Source organism: Osmerus eperlanus, chromosome 24, assembly GCF_963692335.1.
Source record: "Osmerus eperlanus chromosome 24, fOsmEpe2.1, whole genome shotgun sequence".
Lineage (NCBI taxonomy): Eukaryota > Metazoa > Chordata > Actinopteri > Osmeriformes > Osmeridae > Osmerus > Osmerus eperlanus.
Window position 1 is genome coordinate 1,826,418 of NC_085041.1, and position 24,009 is coordinate 1,850,426.

At 50.0% G+C, this 24,009-nt stretch overlaps 2 protein-coding genes across 6 annotated transcripts in view; both read left to right on the forward strand.

Moving 5' to 3' along the window:
- Positions 1-2,988, forward strand: part of cep350 (centrosomal protein 350) — a 38,125-nt gene extending 35,137 nt beyond the window's left edge. For all 4 annotated transcript variants that reach the window (XM_062450158.1, XM_062450159.1, XM_062450160.1 and 1 more), the window contains one exon: positions 202-2,988. In XM_062450158.1, the coding sequence (XP_062306142.1) occupies positions 202-369 (168 nt within the window). In that variant the 3' untranslated portion in view covers positions 370-2,988. The remainder of the gene's footprint in view (positions 1-201) is intronic.
- Positions 2,989-3,674: 686 nt separating this feature from the next.
- Positions 3,675-24,009, forward strand: part of qsox1 (quiescin Q6 sulfhydryl oxidase 1) — a 146,835-nt gene continuing 126,500 nt past the window's right edge. Inside the window, exons 1-12 of one of the 2 annotated variants that reach the window (XR_009928352.1) lie at positions 3,675-4,076; positions 5,196-5,296; positions 5,953-6,001; positions 6,364-6,466; positions 7,056-7,146; positions 7,381-7,526; positions 9,158-9,292; positions 9,397-9,526; positions 13,630-13,752; positions 14,557-14,695; positions 15,651-15,827; positions 19,096-20,162. Coding sequence is in view for 1 of the 2 variants with exons in the window: in XM_062450162.1 (XP_062306146.1) it covers positions 3,782-4,076; positions 5,196-5,296; positions 5,953-6,001; positions 6,364-6,466; positions 7,056-7,146; positions 7,381-7,526; positions 9,158-9,292; positions 9,397-9,526; positions 13,630-13,752; positions 14,557-14,695; positions 15,651-15,827; positions 19,096-20,042 (2,436 nt within the window). In the remaining variant the exon portion in view is untranslated. Of the gene's footprint in view, positions 4,077-5,195; positions 5,297-5,952; positions 6,002-6,363; positions 6,467-7,055; positions 7,147-7,380; positions 7,527-9,157; positions 9,293-9,396; positions 9,527-13,629; positions 13,753-14,556; positions 14,696-15,650; positions 15,828-19,095; positions 21,244-24,009 lie in introns of those variants that run through there. The other variant, XM_062450162.1, reaches the window with a different exon arrangement.

Consider the following 24,009-nt stretch of genomic DNA (forward strand, 5'->3'; position numbering starts at 1 on the left):
AATAATCAACCTTTCTAAACTTTTTCTGATTATTTCAAAAATATTTTTCTTGTTGCCTTCTGCCATGCTCCATGGTAGCTTTGTAGACTAGCTCACGTCCGTTGTGCGTGATAGCCAGGAAGTAAAAAAAAAAAGGTGCGCAATGACAATAAATAATATTGATGATGCCACCAAATGAAAGACTTGATGTTTGTCCCCCAGGTCCAGGAGCTCCACGAGGAGGAGGCCCAGTGGGTGAGCTACGACGAGGACGAGCTCTTCGTCAAGATGCAGCTGGCGGACGGCATCTTCGACGCCCTGATCAAGGACACAGCCGAGGTGTTTTCCCAGATCCAGGACAAGAGATCCCGACAGCCCTGGCTCTCCTGAAGTGCAGGTCGAGCCACGCTCACGACCCTCATGACCCTGCCTCAGAACGGTCTTCCTTCCTTCAGCCACAGTGCCAACACTCCTGATACCTTCAGACCTGCTAGCAAACCTCTCACCTGCTAAACGCTAACGTTAGCTGCTAGCTAACAACAAATAGCTCAGTGTGGATAGCTAGCTACCTTACCTGTCTTACTCCAGACTCCTCAGATCCAGCCTCTGTTCACCGGTACCTCTGATTGGCTAACACTCTGCTCAGGGTGGTCCAGGAGAACCCCTCTGAGCAGACTGGGCTGTGTGCGACCGTGCGGTGCCATGCGTAGCGTCAAGTCCGTCAGTGCTGCTAAGTTGACAGGTCCAGGGTGACCTTGTCTTATCTGATGGGCACAGGTCACATGGGCACAGGTCACATGGGCACAGGTCACATGGGCACAGGTCACATGGGCACAGGTCACATGGGCACAGGTCACATGGAAGACTTCTCGAGAGAGCTGTGTGTGTGGGGAGATGTCAACCTAAAAAAAAAAAAACTTTAAAAGACAAAATGAATTGTATAGGCGTGTCTTTGTGGATATCAGATTTGGTTGTATAAAAGAGTAATTATATTGCCTCCTGCTGTGTAATATTTAATATTGGATGAGGAATATGTGATTAGGACAAAATGATTAGTTCAATATAAGTAATCTTGCTGTTAATGTTTAGACAAAGATTATTTTAGCGTTTTGTACCGCAAAACTTATTAAATGGTAAAGCACAAAGTTACATGTGAACAGGGCAGTAAACGGTATTGTAAACGGATTTTAAAGGAATGTTATTTGAAACTTGTACAAGAGCTCCTTTTTGTATTTAATATTTAAACATCGAAATATTAGTAAGTGATCTTCAACCTTGTTCACCTCTTCCACCAGTTTACCTGTAGGTAATAACTGTCATGAAGCCTAACCAATGCCAATGTGTTCTTCCTGGTTATTTCAGAAATATGTAAAACTGTTATGCTGGATTCAAGCCTTACCAAGTCTCCCAACTTATTGATTTAAAGTGCCTCCTTAGTTCTTGTAGCATTATCAATGGCCTCGTTTCTAGAGGAACAAAACAACACAACACAGGCCTTAGTTCATGTCTTAACCCCCGTTCTTGACCTCTTATGAATGACCTTCACAAAGACGATCCACAGTTTTGTCATGAAGACCTCTTCTTTTCCTTACTGTGAGAATATTCAGTTATTTGCCTTATCCAGTTGTACAGTCAAGGGTACATTCTCAGTTAGGAGAAACGTGTTTTAGATGCCTCCCACCTGCCCTTTCCTCAGGCAGGGTGATTGTTCGGCAAGTTAACGGTTACAGAGACGACTCCTCTAAAGGTCTTGACGCTTCACTGACTCACACGCCGATGTTGACCCGCTAATGCTGTGCGTCACCGCTGCCGGTAAGCACGTCTGTGCGACCGGTCACATCAGGTTCAGATGAGAAAACCCACTGTCCTAGCAGCCACTGTTCCCTCCACGCGTCTCCTAGGCGACCGCTAACTACACCGCGAGTGGTCGGAAGTGAGTCAGACTGATAAGCTGCCGTCAACCGCAGCTCACCAAGGGCTCGTTCTCTCTCAGACTCCACAACCTCGATCCCAGGAACAAACTGACTGTCCACCTAGCATGTCCTCACGTTATGTCTGTCAGACGAAGTGACCTTAATGTGTGGACATTTGATCTGTTTACTTGTCTTGTTACAAACAAGCCTTTTTTTTCTCTCTCCGCCAATGTCGTTTTATCTGGGAGGAAGATTCAAATTCAAGTGTAAACTGTCAACTGTCAAACCTTTTGCTGTAATTGTCTGTGATATCCATCTGTCCATGCTAGTCCTGTTCATAGATGTGTGTGACAACAAACCAGTGATGTGACTAGTAACTAAGAAATGCTCTGTCCAAAGTGCAAACTGAACACTGTAGGATATTTTGAGTTGATTGAAGCTCAGTGGTGTTAGTGTTCCAGATCTAACCATTTGGTCCTGTATGCATCAGACACATCACAGCCTTGAACCTGTAGTTTAGAGTCATCCCATCAAAACTAGGCTGTGTAGTTCAGGGTTGGGTAGACACAATACCTTAGACACAATGCCTCAAGCTGGTTTTTGTACACATTTCTCCTTTAGTGTAAACTGGTCCTAGCTGTGTACAGAGAGGCCACCTCCATGACCTCTGCACCTCTCCAGGGTCTGACCTAAGGATCACCAGGGTTCTCACTTTGCGGGGACATCAACTTTGTCGAAAGCAAATGACATTAGGCACAAACGGTTCGATAATCAAATTGATAGCGTAACATTAGCTTACAGAGATCTTTTGTCAGTGTATGAATATTTATAACAATGTACTGTGAGTAGGCTCTACGTTGTTTTCTGCATGTAAATATCAGCAAGACTTGTCTGTTTCTCCCGTTGAACTGTGTGTCGACAGGACCCTGACGATTTCTGGCAAGTGAAATACAGTTCCTGTCACAAATATGTACATAGTATATATTTGTTAACTAAATTGAACTTTGAGATTGTAAATAAAGCTTTCATTATTTCAGAAACGCAATCCAAGGTTGTCGTTTAATTGGAAACATCAACTAAAAACTTACCATCGTTACAGAGTATCTGAAACTTATTTGCTCATATTCCCAGTACACACACACACACACACACATCATAGGTAGTCTTATATGGAGGGGTCAAGGGGAATTTAGTGTCCTGCAGAGAGGATTGTTTAGGAGCTCCAGGATGATTGAGGTTGTGTTAGCTGACTGGGAGGTAAAGAACTGGATCTCGAGTCACTAAGTCAATATTGAACAAAAGGGTGATTCTTGATGGAGGAGAGAGAAAGTCAGACAGACTTATCTGGATACGAAATGTGAAATTGAAGGCCTGGTGCTGTTTGGATTACAGGTCACACTGTTCGTATCAGATGAGACTCAGACCTGGACCCCACGAATTTTTACAGAACATCGCCATGTATTCATGTCTGTGTACAGACAGTTCATTCATTTGAACTGTCTGTACACAGACAGTTCAAAGAATGTATCCACGTAATCTTAAATAGATTGGACCATACATACAGGCCTACACGTACATCAGATACATAAGGAAAAACAGAAAGATTGCATAGAGGAATACATATGACCTATACTAATTTAGGCTAATTGATTGACAACAATGAATTAATTGCAAAGTTCGTCTTGTGTCAAGTCAGCTGAAACTGATGACTAAATGATGAATGACGCGGTTCAGGAATGCTAGCCATGCAATTTTTCGCAAGAAGCGAGTCGGATCAAGGGGGTGGGAACTGAGCGCAAAAACCAACAGAGGAAAAACTTTGTATCACTTGACTGATACAGGGGTTGCCTTGCACAGAGTTGACTGGCTGTCAGAAAAAAAACACGAAGATGGCGCGGCGCTACAGCCGTGCCACGTCCTGGCGTACTGGAAATACTCTATCAACAAATGCCAGACAATTGCTAATTCTAACGATATTGGTTTATACCGGGATACTTTCTCCATTTACTGCGGAAGCCGGACTGTACACCGCGTCGGATCAGATCGTTATATTAACTACGGAAAATGCAGATACCGTTTTGTTCAACTCCACAGCCGCAATGGTTGTTGAGTTCTACGCCTCTTGGTGCGGACATTGTATTGGGTTTTCTCCAGTATACAAAAGTCTTGCAAGAGATATCAAAGGTATGTATATTCATGCTGATCGTCTGTAATATTAGATGGTTAAGCACCATTGAAAATAACTTATGTTTACACAGTTGCGTGGACGTTTATGGCTAAGGTTTAGACAGAATAAGAGGATCATTTAAATTCATATAAATGCATGCTTTAATAACCGTACAAAATGTTTTTACATACATCATTAGGCTTGCATGATCCTTTATTCAGTAGCTTTGCAGTTACACAGTCTACCAGATAATAGATAATAGCAATTTGCACTATTATAACTGAGAAAACAAAAGCACAACTTGTTTTGGAGAGCCCCAGTTTGGCAGTTGTATCCCACAGAGCATGTCTGCTTATTGGAGCATATGATCTGATTTAACTGAGTTCACATTCTGATCCCTCCACCCTCAATACCGTAATATTCTGCTGTTCTAAACACCATATTCCCGATTGTTCCGGAATGTCAACAGAAAACCGAACACACTGTCTCTCAGTGCTATGTACTGGATTCTAGAAAAACCACCACTAACTTTAGGGATCCTAGTGATCTTCAAATTCCCAATTTGTCATAAACGGTCAACTACAGCTGGTTTGGACTGGTCGGGGTTAGCGGGCACTATAGTCCTGCTAGCTGGATGTGAACACAGGGCTCTGTCATGGTGAGTTGACAGGATGTCTCCTTGGCTGTTGCCCTACATACAGAGATGCGGTCTATGCATTTCACCCCTGTAGTTTAAACAGAGAGGACCAGCTGTTTCTGGCTGCCTGTCCGAAACTAATCTAACCTTCTTGGTCAGAACTCACCTGAACAGCCGTGGTTTCACAGACACAGTAGCCTACGGTACAATCAATGACTATCACTCCATCCTACTTTGCCAAATGCAAATTCAATTCCTTTACTGTAAGTCAAACGATTGGAACTGCCCAGGCAGAGTTCTTACCTCAAGAGTAAATTAAACATAACACACACACACAGGCATGTATAAACATGGTGTTTATCCATCTAGCCATCAAAAGCACCTGGAGATCTTCCAATTAAGGTGCTGTTTGTGTGTCAGGTCTTGGAAGATCTTGTACTTACTGTAAGTCGCTCTGGATAAGAGCGTCTGCTAAATGACTAAATGTAAATGTCTGCAGAGTGGAAGCCTGCGGTGGACCTGGGGGCTATCGACTGTGCAGAGGAGCAGAGCAGGAAAATTTGCACCAACTTTGGCATCAAGGGCTATCCCACACTCAAGGTTGGCTCACGGAAACCTTTTTACAGAGCCACCGGCCTCCCTAATTTGTTCATATGGCACTTGCATCATCATTTCTCCTCCTTCGGCGACTTTCCTGAGTCTGCCCAGCTGATATGCTGGTCCTGGTTTGTTCACACAGGTGTAGCATGAGCAGAGATGGACAGATTAGAAGCATGGCATTTATCGGATCATCTCAGTTCCTCTTTGTGGCTCAGCTTATGCAGCGAATGACTGTGTGTGTGTGTGACCCAACTCTCCTCCAAACTCTTGTTTCTGTCTGTCTGCCTGTCTGTCTGTCTCTCTGTGTCTGTCTGCCTGTCTCCCTCCCTCTGTCTGATGAGTGGTCAGTGAAAGGGCTCCTTCTGTCTGAGGGCACCATGGACCTCCAACATCTGCAGATGATTTCAAGGAGGAAGTTGTTGTGGGGGAGGGGAGGGGGCATTTAACTAAAACCACTTCACTTGGCTCCCTTTCAAGTTTATATGAATGTCACCTGATATTTTCATCCCTCTCCTTCTTCCCCCTCTCTCCCTCCCACTGCCATCTCTTTCTCCCTTTCCTTCTCTCTCTCTCTCTCTGTCTCTCTCTCTCTCTCTCTCTCTCTCTCTCTCTCTCTCTCTCTCTCTCTCTCTCTCTCTTCTTCTCTTTCTTCACAGTTCTTCCATGCATATGGCACAAGTGACTCCAAGGGACAGTCTTTCCGAGGTAAACTGTCTTACCAGGTGACGATGCCCGAAGCACAGGCAGGCAGCACTGTGTGTGTCCATGCTCTGATTGTTCCGGCCTTGTTTATCTCGATAGAAACACTGTTAGACGTTGTAACTATTCACAAGTCCCTTCGATTCTCCCTGTCAACACACGGAGTCATCATCTAGCGTGAGTCACAGCTGGGATGTTAGATGCCTCCCAGGCACACACGTCTAACTGTCGCAATAAGTGATCAGGCTGGTTGACTACCGAATTGTCTGTTCATCCTTACATTCATCCAGTCATCCCGTCCATCCTGTTTTGCGTTTAGTGCTATATGAAGGCTTGTTTGTTCACGCTTCGAGTCCTGTGTTGTTCAGGGTTCCCACGCGATGTGAAGGGGCTCCGGCAGAACATCATAGAGAAGATGGAGAACCACCAGGAACCCTGGCCCCCAGCATGCCCCCCTCTGGAGCCCACCAGGTACGGCCACAACCGCACACACACACACACACACACACACACACACACACACACACACACACACACACTATAGACACACGAACACAATACTCACACACATACTATTGACACACCCATATACAACCCTTTCCCCTCAACAGGTTTCTCATTTATTATTTTATTCTATTGTTAAACGACTTGACACAGTTACACAGGAAGGAAGACGGATGTGAACTTGAATGTGAAGCTGAAACTGGTTCCTCTTGAAAACATTTTAACAGTTCGGATCATGTTTCTCTTCCTCTTCTGATGAAAATAACTTTTTGTCGTTCGAAATGCATGCGTGTGATTGGGCCAAAACACTATAAATTGTAGATACAGAATCTTGGTGTGTTCTGTGCCTAAAATAATGACTGATAACATTCTTAGGTTTGACTTGGAGCCTTGTGTGAGAAACGCTCAACCTGTGTGTATCCTGCCCTTTCTCCCTCCCTCCCTCCCTCCCTCCTTTTCTCCCTCCCTCCCTCCCTCCCTCCCTCCTTTTCTCCCTCCCTCCCTCCTTTTCTCCCTCCCTCCCTCCCTCCCTCCCTCCCTCCCCATCCCCAAGCAGCCTAGCGGAGATTGACAGCTTCTTTGAGAGCAACTCTGTGCAGCACCTGGCCCTGATCTTCGAGGCCTCTAACTCCTACGTGGGCCGAGAGGTAGGAGATGGTCGTCACATTCCACCCTGCATGTTTCTCCGAGGGGGAGGAGAGGGGGGGGAGGGGGGGTGGAGAGGAATGTGTCCTTCACCAGTCCATGGGGAATGCGGTAAAACAGAGTTTTCAATCAAACCTCCAGAGATAAAGTTAGACTTGCACATGGACCACCACCCAGGACGCTGTGACACAGCTTGTGTATTCACAGTTTTTCATATGTGTGTGTGTGTGTTGCAGGTGACCCTGGACCTGCTCCAGTATGACAACATAGCAGTGCGCAGGGTGCTGAGTACTGAGGAGGTCCTAGTGAGCCGTCTGGAGGTGACAGACTTCCCCTCCTGCTTCCTGTACTACCCTGGAGGAAACCACACCAGGCTCAGAGTGTAAGTACTAAGAATAATTACAATCATAATCATAATAGTCATCATAATAATAATATATTTTATTTGTAATGTGGCTTTCTTGCATTCAAAGTCCTACAGTGCAGTGAAAAGTAAAAGTTCTGATCATAAAACATAATATATAATAACAATAAGAGTAGACACAATTAACAACTAAATTGTGTGATACTCCAGAGTATATACGATAAAATCCACTTCATACTTAACGAGATCAACCCCGATGATTATAGAATATCATGATCGACCATCCCAGCACACAATCTTTTCTTGGGGGGGTAAACAAATCCAAATGAACACTTCCTCTATGGTTTAATATGCAGCACTTGTGCAGTAAATAGTGTGCTCCATTATATATCAGGATGTCCACTTGCTGCTTTTAAACGTGTGAAGGGCTAATGGGTCCAGAACATCAGGCTGCCAGTCATCCTCCCAGTCTCATAAAGCCGTCTCGTGGATCCCTCTCCTGCTGGATTCATCAGCTGTTTTCCGACGGCTTTGTTTGGATGATTTCAATAACTTGGCACGCACCAGGAATCTTTTTAGTTTGACAAAATGCAAAAAGAGAATGATTTATGGGTGATTTATATATTTACCCCCATTCCCCCACTCCCCTCCTCCTTTCATCCGCTAGGCCAGGGTAGGGGAGGGAGGGAGATGGAGGGGAGAGGAGGTGTAAGGGGAGGTTTTTTAATTCTTGCACGAAGACAATGACGCTGAGGTCTCCTGCGGTTTACCTGCCAAACGGCCCCGGCGCCGCCTGGCTGCGACAGATGGTCGCCCATCATCGCTGCACGTCTGATTGATCCTGGGAGAGGAGGGCCCGCATCTGTCATGCGAATGTACAAGCGTGTGTGTGTGTGTGTGTCCCAGGTGAATACTATCCTTCCTACGACGCGTGCTTCTGGGCTCCAGGGACCCCCAGGATTAATAGCCCCCCGCCCCCCATCACTGTCCCTCCTATCCCCCCTTCCTCGTCAGGTGGAACTCCCTGCCAGGGCTGGAAGGGGGCATTTTTCTTCTTCTCTCTCAGTCCTTCCTTCTCTCCTCTACATCTCTTCTTCTTCCTCATCCAGTCCTCCTCTTCCTCCTTCTGATGTCCTCCTCTCTCACCTGTTCATGATGATCTATGATGCGGCTAGGAGAGCGAGCGAGGGAGGGAGGGAGGGAGGGAGAGGGGGAAGGAGGGAGGGAGGCAGGGAGAGGGGGAGGGAGGGAGGGGATGACAGGGAGAGTCTGGTAATTTATTTGTTCCATTGCCAGGGTTATCAGAGGGCTGAATGAACAGAGATGCTATCTCTCTCTCTCTCCCTCCCTGTCTCCCTCCTTTCTTTTTTTCTCTCCTTTTCTCTCCCTTTCATCTGCCTCACCATCTGCTCATCTCAGGAGAGGAGGTGTGTGTGTGTGTGTGTGCACCCATGTGCACCCATGTGTGTGTGTGTGTGTGTGTGTGTGAGAGAGACAGATACAGGGAGAGATAAACACCTGTGTCTTCTTGGGTTGTCTAGATGTGGTGTTTGCTTGTGTGGGCTCTCTGGATTAGTTTGTTTTTGCTCCAGGTTAGGAAGTGGAGCGTCACTGGGAGCTGGTTAACCTGTCTGCCTCGTCCCCTGCAGGCAGAACGAGGCCCGCACCTTCTACTCCTTCGCCCTCCAGAGGCTCCCCGGGGTAGTGCGGACAGGGAAGCCCCGCCCCCTCACCTCTGACCTCCTCGGGAACACCACAGACGAGCAGTGGAGAGTCTTTAACAGGTAGAACCTGCTCTACTCTCCTTTCCTCTCCTCATTGTTTTAATCTGTTGGAGTCAACCTGTGTGTGTGTGTGTGTGTGTGTGTGTGTGTGTGTGTGTGTACAGATCCAGGGTGTACATGGCAGACCTGGAGTCTACTCTTCACTTCTCCCTCCGCGTGGAGCTGGCGTCTCACCCAATCCTCCGCGGAGACGCACTGAGCGCGCTCAGACGCTACGTCTCAGTCCTCGCCAAGGTGAGACGAGGACACGCCCAGGAGGGGCATGACCCGGGGGGGGGTGCGGCTTCACCCTGCACCAACCCCCTCTCCTTCAGTGCACCATCACACACTGCTTCGAGATCTGTGGTTGCAGTTACACGATCACACCACCAGAGGGAGATGGAGACAGTATTTTTATCCTCAGCCTGTTGGTCGTTCAGTGTTGGGTGACACTGACACCTCCTTCTGAGAGGTGTTTAGCTGCATGCTTGTTATGATATAAACACAGCTGATTCTGTGCGTGTGCAAATTTAGCTTTGGCTCGTTATCGTAGCGTGTCTTCCTCCGGGGGCCCCTCGAAGCACTGGCCCCCCTGGGGCCCCTTGGTTCACTGGCCCCCCTGGGGCCCCTTGGTTCACTGGCCCTCCTGGGGCCCCTGGAAGCGTGGACGCGTGGCCTCCCTCTGGCCCCGCCCCTCCTCGTCCCGTGCCAGGAGTGTGGCAGGGGGGCTGGTGAGGCGCGGAGACGATGACCTCACTGTCGACCTGCCTCTGTGTGATTATGTCCCACTCTCCAGGGAGGCGTTTCAGCCAGAGTGGGTGTGTGTGGGTGTGTTTATGGGTTTGTGTATCAGTGTGCTTGTGTTTGTGAGGAGGGGAGAGATTGGGGGGGTCCCTGCCAGCCATTGTGTGTGTGTGTGTGTGTGTGTGTGTGAGGAATGGAGAGAGAAGGGGGAGTACCTGCCACCCATTGTGTGTGTGTGTGTGTGACAGGGGGTGGAGTAGGTACTTGGGCCCCACATTAACTCCAGTTAGTTTAGTCGATGCCTCAGAGGTCCTGGCGGCCCTCCAGCCTGTCCCCTGGCAGCGAGGGCTGGCCTGACCTCCAGGAGCAGGCTCATTCTGACAGCATCTGATCATCACACAGCCCACTTCCTAACAAAACTCTCTGCCAACTGTTATGAGTCTTGATTGGTTAAAAGCGTGCGAAAACCAGGGACAGAATAAGTCATTTGTTTACCTCACTAGCCACAAGTGCAACACCCAAGAATAGTATTGAATGTTTATCTGTGTGGATGTGCTCTTGACTGCAAATCCAGTGTAGTGTCACAACCAAATGACTCATCTAATCGGAATACTACCCCGGGCATTCTGATGACACAATGGTGATCGACGACAACACCTTGGAGATAGAATAATGGAACACTATCACCACGCCGACACATTCCTCCACACACACCGTGTGTTCCAGAACATTCTCAGCGGAACACTGTCATGGTTGCTGCTGCTGTTGTTGTTTTTCCTCAGTCGCCGTTTAAGATGAGTTGTAAACACTTGTGTTTTTGTTATTCCTAGGAGAGGTGGCTACACAATATTTCTAGATTTGCTGTTGTCGTGCCAAGCTTGAATCCGGATTTATGAGTTCTGTACATGAATATTAGGATTAAATGATAATCTTAGATCTTGGAAGGCATGTGAGCATTACAGCCATTAGGAGGGGGGAGGGGGGGCTTAGAGATTAGTCCTCTGTCCTGCTTTTCATGAAAGAACCTCCCACTCGGACAAGGGGAATAAAACAAGGAATTAGGGAGGCTTGTCTTCAGATCCTCCTGCCTCTCTTCCTCCCCTGTGGTGAGGGGTGCAGAGCTGGGGCACTGAGTCACCCTGCTGACACATCTCTCTGCTGGGAGGCCTGCAGGAGCCGCAGCTAGCTGGGGTGTGCGTGAGGGGGTTAGCATGTGGGGTGTGCGTGAGGGGGTTAGCATGTGGGGTGTGCGTGAGGGGGTTAGCATGTGGGGTGTGCGTGAGGGGGTTAGCATGTGGGGTGTGCGTGAGGGGGTTAGCATGTGGGGTGTGCGTGAGGGGGTTAGCATGTGGGGGTTGGGGGGGGGGAACTCTGATACTTTTAAACAGTCTATTGGTCCCTGAGGTGGTATTTACAAAGGGTTTCTTCGCGTGTGTGGGGAGGGGTGAGGTGGGGGTGGAGGGAGGGAGGGATGGGGGGTGGACAGCGACAGATGCCCTCTCTTTCTGTGAGTCTCTCCGGAGGGGGCTGTGGTTTCTCAAGTGCTGATACTAATCGGATCACACATGACATATTGCCAGGGTGAAGTGGATTGTCATGGCCTAAAGAAGGGGCTGGGGGATGAGGGGCGTGTGTAGGGGGGGGGGGGTCCGGTGGGTGAGGAGAGGGACAGGGGACAGGGGAGAGAGAGTTTGGGGGGGGTGGGTGGGGGGGGCGGGGTACAGGGTAGATACAGAAGCAGGAAGGGTCAGTTGGGCAGGTAAAGACCTTGTTTGGGCCCGTGGATTTTTCAGTTCTGTGGCGTTGTGGACGTTCTGGGTGTGCCGCCTGCTCAGGCGGGGCTACAAAGATCAAGGCTGGTCTGGGGGACGTCTGATGAGCAGAGACACAGAGCCGCTCAGGAGAGTGTGATAACACCAGGGCTGCTTGGCCTTCGTGTTGACCAGAGACCATTATTGTGCTCTCCTGGGTTCATCTCCTCTCCTCGCATCTGTTCATGGGAGCTAATGAGCTTTTCTGACCGGTTAGAGACGAGGGCGAGGGCTGGGCAGGAGCCAGATAAACTGGTTACTGGTCAGCCGCAGAGGCTGGGAGGAGCTCTGGGTCTTTAACACCCCACCTGCAGTGGTTGGACACGGGCATCTGTGTGCCTGTCTCACTGGAGGTTGGAGGCTGTGAGGGCTAGGCCAAGGTCCAGGACTGGGAGGCTGGGGTGTGGGGTCTCCAGGAAAGCCCCTGGAGATCCTGTTAGAGAGTGTTGAATGGAGGATTGAAGACCAAACATTAGCTGGTTGGCTGGCTGGCTGTGTGGATGGAACAGATGGTTGTGGCTAAATTGAAAAGGCGCAGCAAATACAAATCAAAGATAGGAGCTCCTCTGGGATGATTTGACCCCCCCTTCACACGCACTTACTCTTACACACACACACACGGAGTAAACACACACACACACATACAGAGCCAACACAGACGCATACTGCAAGAACACAAACACGCTCAAAACACACGTGTAATGCGTAGCTACCTCACAAAAACAGGATGAAATCGGTTAAACCACTTTTAAAGGATCATAATTATTTCTTGAAGTCCACCGCCACCATTATCCTCCCCCCTCAGCCCACGTGACGAATCGTTGTACGTTCAGAACGCAATGCAGTTCAGAGAGAGTAATAACCGTTCGTGACTAAACTCTCTCAAACGTCTGTCAACAGAAGGGGGGGGGGGGGGCAGGGGGGGCTTGCGGTTAGCTTGAGTGGTTGCCGTGGCAGCAGAGTATTTATTTGCTTCTTGTGTGCCGCCGTCAGGGGTGAAACCTCCATAAGACTGAACCCCAGTCGACTGTAGGTGCAGCTTCCCAGCACTCACATTAGACTAAGCCCTGTAAGACACACCACCCTGTCAACAGGCTCCTGGCTGCTCTTACGGACCAGCTTAGTGCTTGAACTTGGTTCCAGGGCACAGACACACAAAAAGGCGTTCAACTGGAAGAGAAGGTCTATTGAGGAATTTCTGTTGGGTTAACTGGGTTTGGGCAAAGTGGCTGGTTCATTGTGTCGGTGCCTGAGGGGGTGAGGGGCCTGGTCCAGGGTTACTGCCTGTCTGTTTGAGGCTCAGTCAGGACAGGAAGTCAGGCCGTTCTATTGTCAGCTGACTCTATTATTCTCCACCTTGCGTCTAATGTGTCTCTAATGCCTGCCTGTGTTCTCCTGAGGCCCTGCTGTCACCGCCGGCCTCGCCGGGATTAACTGTCTCCCACAATGCCTTGCTGTTGGTTACCGTGTCGTGTTCCTCTCACACGCCACGTTACCCTGACGACGGTAGGGGTTGGTTGGTGAAGGTTTGCGGGCTCCGCCCCTGGGCGCTGTCCGTGGGCCTACCTGGTGGTTGGAGGAGGGCGGGGTTCAAGCCAGAGATTTATACACCAGACAAGATGTACCTGTGTTTGTGGTCAAACTGTCCGTCGGTCTTTATGAATATATGTCGATGGAATGTATTCTCTTGAAGACCAATCGCAGACATTGTGTAGCATTGAAGGGGAACAGGAAGCATTCATGACGGGGAAAATGATGATGATGATGATGATGAAGACTCCCCCCCTCTCTCTCCTGTGTCAGTACTTCCCAGGACGCCCCGTGGTGAAGAATCTGCTGACGGCTGTGGACTCGTGGCTGCAGGCTCAGAGCCAATCAGAGATCTCGTACAGCGATCTGAGGGACGTCTTGGACAACACTGCGGAGGTGAGAGGTCCGCCTGGAAATAAACCCACCAATCAGAATAGTCATGCCTACCACAACCACCAATCAGAACTGCCGTGCCCACTCAGAACAGTCACGCCCAGGTCAACCACAAAACCGGAATAATCTTTCTGAGCACAACCCACCAATCAGATTAATCTTGCCCAGGTCAACCACCAATCAGAATAATCTTGGCATTTTACGATTGTGTACACCGAGACACGTGACTGTTGGACAGCCAGATAGATTGGACTCTTTCAAACAAAAACTAATCTTCAAAATGTTTTCTAATCATGTCCTGATAAGTGTGAATACAACTGTGTCTGGTGCAGTACCAACACAGTGATGATTAGAGCAACATGAAATGGATCAAGGCACATTTCACTGCAGTAAGTCATGGTGGCCCAAACTCTACTCAGTCCTGCTGTTCCTGCATGGGAGCCTGTATGTCCAGAGCTGCACAGATTGGTCCATTCACTTAGTGACATCATTAACTTTTAGCCTGTAGAATCAATGGATCAATAGATCAATGAGTAGCAATGAACCAACTCCGCCCCAGAGGAAATAGCCTCTACACATACACACACACACACACACACATTCTCACACACACAAAATCTTTACTATTGATGTGTGAGTAACTCTGTCAGTCAGAGACTGCAATCCTGTGCGTTAGTGGGGGGATCCACCACGTAGATTGAGACTCCCTTCAAACCAGGGACTGTTATGTGCTGTTCTTCTAATCTGTGTGTGTGTGTGTGTCTGCGTGTGTGTGTGTGTGTCTGCGTGTGTGTGTGTGTGTGCCAGGTCCCTGATGCAGTTCTGCCTGAGGGGCAGAACTGGGTGGGCTGCCAGGGCTCCAAGCCCCACCTCAGACGCTACCCCTGTGGGGTGTGGACCCTCTTCCACGTCCTCACTGTCCAGGCCAAGAGCTCTGCCAGCACAGGTACACACACCTAGCACACACACACACAGGCCTAGGACACACACACAGGTACACACACCTAGCACACACACACAGGCCTAGCACACACACACGGGTACACACACCTAGCGCACACACACAGGTACACACACCTAGCGCACACACACAGGTACACACACACACCTAGCACACAAACCAGCAGCTGAAGCGATGTGTAAAATGGTTTTTTTGTAGATTAGTGGAATGTGAGGGGTTAGTAGAAGGGTCTCCTGGCCTGGTGAGGTTAATCTGTGGGCTTATGAGGTGGGGGGTCACATGACCTGCAGATGGAAGACCAGGGGTGTCCATCTGGACCCTAATGGAGACACAGACCTCTGGATTAGCCCCCGTCACACACACACGTGTATACACATATATACACACACACACACACTCAGACGATATACTGTATATACACACAAACAGACATGTGGGTAGACGCGCACACATCCGTCACAAAGACCCACAGACGCCCCGCAGGCCCACGGCCACCGGCCGGGCCGAGGGAGCAGGATTTAGGGGGAGAGGGAGAGGGAGGGGAGGGGTTTAACCACAACAACAACCTGCAGACCAGAGAGGATCAGACTGGTTGTCCTCATGTGCCCCCCCCCCTCGCTTCACACACGGGGTCAGCTAAACACACCCTGACTCCTGCCCCACTTAACCGTGGGAACTGCTTCACACACACACACACACACACACCTAATTACACACACATGCCAGATTGCACAGGCATGTACACACACACACTGATACAAAAGAACACAACAAACACACATACACTTTGTCATGTTGAGGTGTATCGCTGATCTGACGGTGACATTGTAGGTCTGTCGTTGTATTAATATCCTGATCTAACGGCGTTCTCATCACCAACACACTCGCACGAACAGCAGAGGTGAAGGTGAGGTGATCCTGTTGTGCTGTTCCCCTCCAGACCCCCTGGAGGTGCTGCAGGCCATGCGGGGCTACGTGCACAGCTTCTTCGGATGCAGGGAGTGCGCCACTCACTTTGAGGCCATGGCCCAGGACAGCCTGTCTCAGGTGGACTCCGCCTCCACCGCAGGCCTCTGGCTCTGGTCACGCCACAACCACGTCAACAACCGACTGGCAGGTTTGTGGAGGACTTGGGTTCACTTACACACACACACACACACACACACATACACAAGTTGTGTGTGTGTGTGTGTGTGTGTGTGTGTGTGTGTGTGTGCCCACACACAGACTGGCAGCTTTCACTGTGTTTTACAGAAGAACCCACAGACTGGACTTCCAGTCAAACAGGAACTTGCCATGAGGAACACTCCTCTAGTGATGTTTCACCAGAATTGAACGCTTCCTCTACCCCCCCCCCCACACCCTCACCCAGGTCCTCTCTGCCACCCCTCGTCATGTGGGGGTCGGGGGGGGGGTGTTCTCCTGGGGGTCCCATGTTCGGTCCCCGTTCTGTAAATCCCTGTAATACAAGAGCACAGTACTGCACAAGCCATGTTTTAGCTAGACACCAGCTGGCATCTCTCTTTCCTTCCCCCCTCCCTCCTTCCCCCCTCTCTCCCTCCCTCCGGCCTCACCCCTCCCTCTGCCCCCCCCCCCCCCCAGCTCACCTTGTGTGAAGTCCTGCTCTCCAGGATAAGCCTTCCTGACAGGAAACTGAGAGTCTGTGTGCTAGGTGTTAAACTCTAGCCTCAGTCCAGACCACAACAGCCTCACCATGGACAGCCCAGCCTAGCCCAGTCTAGGCTAGCCCAGTCCAGTCTAGCCCAGCCCATTCCATCATCACCCAGCCCAGTCAAGCTTAAGAGGGAAACACCACTTTATAGGCATGTAAACACTCCTCATCTTGATGCACATGCACAACGTTTAACTCTTAAACCCCCCCCCCCAGGAGATCCCTGTGGTCTCTTCTGTTCCCTCCTTCTGTCCCTGCCAGGTCCTTCCTCTCCTCCTAACGGGACGTGATTAGACACATGGCCGCTATTGACATTAACATAAACATTAACACCTCACTTTGTTCAATCACTTTGTGTAGTTTCCTCCCCAAACATCCCCCTCCATTCAGTCTCAGCGACAGCCTTTCTGTCCTGTATAGGGGGCCAGAAGGACGTGTGCCCCCCCCCTCCCCCCCCCGGGACTCCCTCTGGATCCCTCAAGTCCCCAGACACCTCCCCCCTATTAGTCCCGTCCACCCCCGCCTCCCTCCCTTTAGTCCTCTCCAGACCTCCCTCTCTCCCGGTCTCCAGGGAGTCATTGCCTCGGCTTGACAAGTGATATGGCAACAATCTCCCAGGGTGGGGATCACAGAGACACACACACACACCCCTCACACACACACACACACACACACTCTCCGACCCCCTCACCCCACTCCACCGGCCGCAATTCCCAAGATGCCCCTGTGGCAGCAGGTGGCACACGCCACCATGTCCTCAGCATCACGCCACACACACTCTCCTGCCCCCCTCCCCCCCCTCATCCTCCCCTCTGATCCTTGGAGGGGTAATCCCTCCTTACCAGGGCAGGTCAAGACGGTGGCGTGGGGCTCTGGTTTATGGAGGCGCAGGGGGAAGACGCAGGGGGGAGGCGCTGGCTGGTTAGGGGCAGGTTGAGGGCTGGATCAGGGAGGAGGGCAGGGGCGCCGATGAGTAGCAGGATCTGCCCCCCCAGCCTCACAGCTTCTCATTCGAGTCTTCCCCAGGGGAAACAAACTCCTCCCTCCCCTCCCCCCGCCCCTGTCTCCCCCTCCCCCTCCCTGTCCTGTCCTAAAGTGGGGCTCTTTAGCAGTCGTCCCCGACCTCTTTTCAGAGGCAGCCACCCGTGAAACGGGACCTATTTGTAAAGCAGCCGCTCAATTAATTTAGCTGGCAACAAAGAGGCCCCAGGGGCACGGCTGTGTCTGGCGTTAGCATAGCCTAGCGTAGCCTAGCCTACTGCCCCAGCCTATGGTGTGGGGTTGATTCGCGTTAGCTTTTTGCGTCAGTGCTAGCGGCAGGCTGGCCCTGTTGCCACCAGTCAACAGGCAGGACTCTGGGGTGGGGGGGGAAGAGACACAAGTCTGCAGACACACAACACAGCTGCTGGAGGGTTTCAGTTTGAGCTGCCCGGCTGCTCCTTAGATAACTACACACTCCCAAGCACAAGAATACGCTGCCTATTGTTAGTCTCTAGAACAAATTCAACATGCACAACAGCGATACTACGATGTATATTAGGTTATTTTCCCAGTGGCTGTTTTCGGGGGCCTGCATTAGTAGGCTTGGTGCAGCCCAGCTTGGTTGTGTATCCTTTCAAGCTGATCAACAGCCTCGGTGACGAGGGGGCCAGTTCGACACACAGAACAATACATATTTATACGTGATGAATATGTATGCAGAGCAGAGACGCCTCCTTGACAGACCATTGTAGCGATATCAATATGGCGGCCGCTATAGCTAAAGTCACCTCTGACTGGAATGAGGCATTGACAAGCTTTGTGCGTGTGGTTGTGTGGGTGTGTGTGTAAGAAAGCTGTCATAAGGTGCTGAAATGTATAAAGGCCCTCCAGTTTCCAGCAGCACATAGTAAAATTGATGTATCTCTTATGTAAAGTGCTGTATGCAGAGTACATACCCACATGCATATGACTGAGATTAATCTGTGAAGGGAGAGAGAGACAGGGGAGGCTGGAGAGAGGGGGGAGGAGAGGGGGAGGCTGGAGGGAGGGGGGAGGAGAGGGGGAGGCTGGAGGGAGAGGGAGGGCGGAAGGGAGGGATGTAAATTGACAGAGCTGTGAAGTGACAGACCTGCCTTAGGTCTACCTCTCCTCCACTCCAGCACAGATGCCACAAGCAATTTATTAGCAGATGCGTCCGTTTTGTGTGTGTGTGTGTGTGTCAGAGGGGGGTTACTGAGAAAAGAAAACATGTAAAGTCCAAAAAAAAGAAAAAGTCTAATTCATTAGATGGAGAGCCCCCTTTTGAGGTGTCTGCTTTCATATTCAATTTGGAGATTGGGCTGTTCAGGGGTGTGGAGGTCTGGGAGGTCTGGAGGTCTGGCAGAGGTGTGTGTGTGTGTGTGTGTGTGGTTGTAGCTGTCCGTTTCAAACACATCTATTACCCCCCCTCCCCCCCCCCCCCCCCCTCCCGGATGTCCCTGTAGGCCATTGATCATTGTTAGATCCTGTCATGCGCACGCACGCACACACACACACACACTCTGCGTAATTCACAAACTTGGACACACACAGGCACACAAACATGGGCACTCATGTATGTAAATACACACGCAGGCTTCTCTTTACTTAATTAACAAAATTCGACGAAAACATTTCTTAACTATGAAACACAATTCTTCACTTTCTGTACAGAGAGTTCTCCTCCCATCCTAACCCTGCCTGTCTGTCCCAGGAGCCGGGAGCGAGGACCCACACTTCCCCAAAACCCAGTGGCCGACCCCAGACATGTGCCCTGCCTGCCACGGGGTGAAGAGGGGGGGGGAGCACGCCTGGAAGCCGGCTGAGGTCCTCTCCTTCCTCCTCTCCTACTTCTCCTCTGAGCGCCTCCTCCCAGACCACCTGGAGGAGGAGAGCCGGCTGCTGGCCCAGCAGAAGGAGCAGCGGGAGGCGCAACGGCAGGAGCAGGAGGTTCGGAGAGGGGCCGAGAGGAGAGCTAGGGAGGCCTCCTTCACCCAGCCCCAGGAGGAGGAGGAGGACGAGGAGGAGGAGGAGGCGCAGGAGGACCCGGCGGACGAGGAGGCAGGGGAGGGGGGAGGCACCTTGGAGCCGGCTCCTTGGGTGAAGCCGGAGGCGGTGGCGGAGGAGGAGGGGGTGGTGGATGGGGGGAGGCCGTCCCGCCAGCGCGGGGCCCGCAGCAGGCCCAGCGTTGTGGGGATGAAGCTACGGGAGCCTCAGGAAGACATCGTGGACCTGGACTCCTTTGTCAACCAGCACTACAAGGCCAAGGCTCTCCGTGCCGCCGCCGCCGTCTCCGCCCACGTCAAACGCCGCAGCCTGCAGAGAAGGGAGGAGTCTGTCCTGGGGTTGGGGCTAGAGGCGGGGCCTGATCTCCCGGGGGCGGAATCGGTGGATTTGGGGGCGGGGCAACACAAGAGGCTGCAGAAGCGCGGTCTGACAAGCCAGTACGGGGGCTCGGAGGAGGAGGGCGTCGCAGTGGTGCAGTTATACCCCCATGACCCTAGGGGGCGCTGGATGAACGTGCTGAGTGTGGGCTTCTCAGGTCTGGACATCAGCCTTTGTGTGATTCTTTACTTCCTCTCGTCCATGTGCCTGCTGGGCATGTTCCTTTTCTTCAAGATGCGCCCGCGGTTCCGGCGGGTCAAGGTGGCACAGCCCTGAGGCACGGCTTGTTCAACAGCGGGGGACTGCACCGCCTGGCACCCTGGGTTGGGTTTGGGATCAGTTACGTCAACAAACCATCACAAAGTGTTGCACATCTCCTGTTTAAAAAGTAAAAATCTGAAGTCGAACTAATAAAAGGTTCTGATATCCTTTCTCCAGTTAGCAGGTATGGAACGACAAACCATTTATTTTGTCATGACAACGAAACTGATCTGGATTCGCACCCGTTTCCCAACCTGCTCACGGAATCCCCCGTCAGGGTCAAGCTAACAGTTCACCGCCCAACTCAGCTCGCCTCCGGAGCCTCCGTTTGATCCCATGTAATTAACTATCATTGTTATGCTTCTCTGCTTAATTTAACCACTTATGAAGGATGAATGATTGGAGTGGAGTTGTAATCTCCTGATTCTGAACAGACCTGGGTCAATTACTTATTATTTTTTAAATACTTAATTTAGGTCATTATTCATTTGATCCATTTTAAACAAGCGGACCTGTCCTATAACTACCAACTGCGTGGAAAGCCCATCCTAAACTCTGAAAGAGCTTTTAAATTCTGAAAGAGCTTTTAAATGATTTTAGGACATTGATTTATGTAATTGACCTGGGTCTTATTTAGTGTGATAAAAAAGTGTGATATTTATTTTGATTATTTTGCCGATGTAATGCTATACAATGCTATACAATCTTCTTTTTTTTTATCACATTACTCTATAACATTTGTGACTGAAAAGTTCTCAGTGTCGACTTGTTTTTCAAGTTTGAGATATATCCAATATTGTTGAACCTTCAGCCAACCAGTGGCTTTTTCCCCAACAAGAACTGTCTTGCTTGAGTACTGCACCCACACTTGCAAGTGATTCTTGTATGACAAATGATGTGCCTTGAATTACATTCTGGATTAACTGGAAATGTTAATTGATTAGATACAGATTGTTACCAAATATGAGCTATGTGATTTCACAGCTGGCTAGACTAGCTCTTGGCCAGACATTTGTGTTTGGGTAGTGAAAATTTAATTGGGGCCTGCTTGGGATCTCTTTAAATGCCCAATAGAATCCGTGGCAAAGTAGATAACCCAGAATTTCAAGTTAGCAAGATTTGCGTTTGGCCTGGTGTCGATTTAAATTAAGCTAACACAACTCACTAACTCTCAAGCTAATTCTCATCTCAATCAATAAAATTATTTTTGCTAAGACTTCCTCTTCCTGTTTTTCTTCAGGGGATCAACAGCACTGGTTTGTTTTGTAGTTCTGGAGGGAAGTTGTTTGAATTGTCTGTTTGAAAGATGTTTACACGCAGCCTAAACTAAGCTGATCTCTTGATCAACAAGACGATCTGTAACATGCTCTGGTGTTAAATCTTACAATCCCCACTTGGTTTAATATTCATGGCTTTTCAGGAAGAACGGATGTCTCTATTGTTGTTTTGTTGCGATCAAGGTGGTGGTGGGGGGGGGGGTGTAAGGAGCTGTGTTGATGATGGGGGAGGGGGGGTTGTGGAGGAGGGGGGGGGGGTGGTTTGTGGAGGGGGGGGGTCGGCCATGAGGTTGAAGGAAAAAGCCTGTTGCCATCTGCTGTGTAGCGCTAGCTAAATCCTAACAATTTCATTGGGATTATAGCAAGTGAGTAATCCAGCTTTCCTTTGGGCTGGGGGAGGCAGCTAATCCCCAGAGGATTAGCTGCCTGCAGATAATAAACTTTATTAAAACGCAATCGGCTTTCAGAGCCTCTTCTCTCTTCACACACTTGCAGGTGGACTCTGCTGGGAGCATGAAGGCTGGAGGGAGGAAGAGGGGAATGGAGAGGGAGAGGGAGAGGGAGAGGGAGAGGGAGAGGGAGAGGGAGAGGGAGAGGGAGAGGGAGAGGGAGAGGGAGAGGGAGAGGGAGAGGGAGAGGGAGAGGGAGAGGGAGAGGGAGAGGGAGAGGGAGAGGGAGAGAGAGAGGGAGAGAGAGAGAGAGAGAGAGAGAGAGAGAGGAGAGAGAGAGAGAGAGAGAGAGAGAGAGAGAGAGAGAGAGAGAGAGAGAGAGAGAGAGAGAGAGAGGAGAGAGAGAGAGAGAGAGAGAGAGAGAGAGAGAGAGAGAGAGAGAGAGAGAGAGAGAGAGAGAGAGAGAGAGATGAGAGAGAGAGAGAGAGAGAGAGAGAGAGGGTGTCTTTGAGGGATAGATGAAGGGGTTTTTAGTAGTTCCGGATTACTTGACCAGCTGAAGGACTAAATGCTTGATCTTGAGCTTTGTGTTTCCTGAAACGTCGGTGCACCTCCACCCGGGTCCACACACACACACACACACAATCCCCCTCCCCATTTTCACATTGGTTGATAAGTGGACAGCACAGAAGCAGTAGCTTGTGTGTGTGTGTGGTGATGGTTTCCTGACACAAACACAGAGAGTGATTAATGACGGCCACACTGAAGGAGAGACACAGAGCAGTGGAGAGGCGGGATTCTCAGACTGAATCAAAGCTCTCAGAAACCCTGGACCGTAGGATGAACTAGAGAACAGCAGGGTTCGTCACGCAGAAATGTTGTTGTTTCAGTTTTTTGGTGAGGGGCGGAATTCAAATTCCTGCTTTCCATGCGTTATCTGGTGTGATTAAATACCAGATAGATTTATCTTCGATTAAATACTTTATCTTGTCAGTGTGATAGTGGACTTAGGCACACGAAACAGACACACATACACACACACGTTAACTTCAAACACTTGTGTCATCACTTGGTCTGTTTCGCCTTAGTCTTAATCTCCTTCATCTCCTTAATTCACCTTACAGGTAAGTCATTTGTTTACATGTGCAGCTCTGTAATGGGACTCGGAGAGAGATGGAGCGATGACTGGCGACCTAGCGACCCCGAGGTGTCCTGAGCCCAGCCCAGTCCTGCATATTACAAGGATCGAGATGAATAACGGCTAATGGGGAAATTGGCGGTGTCGGTGCATCTGTCTGAGGTGATGCCAAGCCGAGGTGGGACAGTTCACATGGAGGACAGCAGTTGTGTAATCCCATTTTCCCAGCCTCCCTAGCCTGCAAGACATCACGCATCGATCTGGATGGGGCTGGGGTAGCAACTAAATTATTACGTATCTTTTCAATTGGACTTATTCCGTCGATTTGTGAGTGTCTGGGTTTAAACCTGTGTCGAGACCAATTATGTTTGGGTTTGTTTTTGGTTTGTTTTTTTACAATTAGACCAAGAATACTTAGCGTTGTGTCACAAGCAAGGGTTTGAATTACTGTAGAGCCCCTGCTACGTTGAACCAGACAGTAATATCCTGGAAGCACAAAATTCAAGGGTAACAACCTCTCCTCTGCCCTAGTGTGGTCTGCTATAAATTACACAATTCACAGTTTTATGGTGCTTTCCCTTACTTGTTCTGTGCCTGGTCTGTTTACAACCCGTCCTCCAGGCCTGATATTAAAATTCAGGAAAGGTTGGATGCATTTCTCCGTCATCTCTCTCTCTGTCTGACTTTAACAATACCATAAAGCTCTCTGCCTGAAGAAGACTGGAGAGAGAGGAATAACGAGGGAATGAATAAATAAAAAAAAGGAGAGAAAAAAAAGTTAATGTATATTTCCAGCACATCTGTTTACTTCACCCTCAGTTTTTACATGGAGCCCCCGCCCCCCCCTTCACACACACCCACACACACCCTTCTATAGAAGGAGTCAAGCAGGGTCACATTCATCTCATTTTACTGCCGTGACTACAGCTCTACCCTCCCCACCACCCCTCCCACCACATAGGCATCTGTCCTAGGAAACATCTCCCTCACGCCTCCCTCACCCTCTCCTCCCTTAGTGTCTCCCCCTCTTCCTACATCTCCTCACCCTCGTCCTATCTCACCCTCCCCTCCCATCTCTCCCTCTCCTCCTGCTACTCCTCCACTCATTCTCTCTTTCCCTCCCCCTTCGTTCTAAACTTATTTCCTTCTCCCCCCCAGCCAGGTCACCCTCCCCCCTC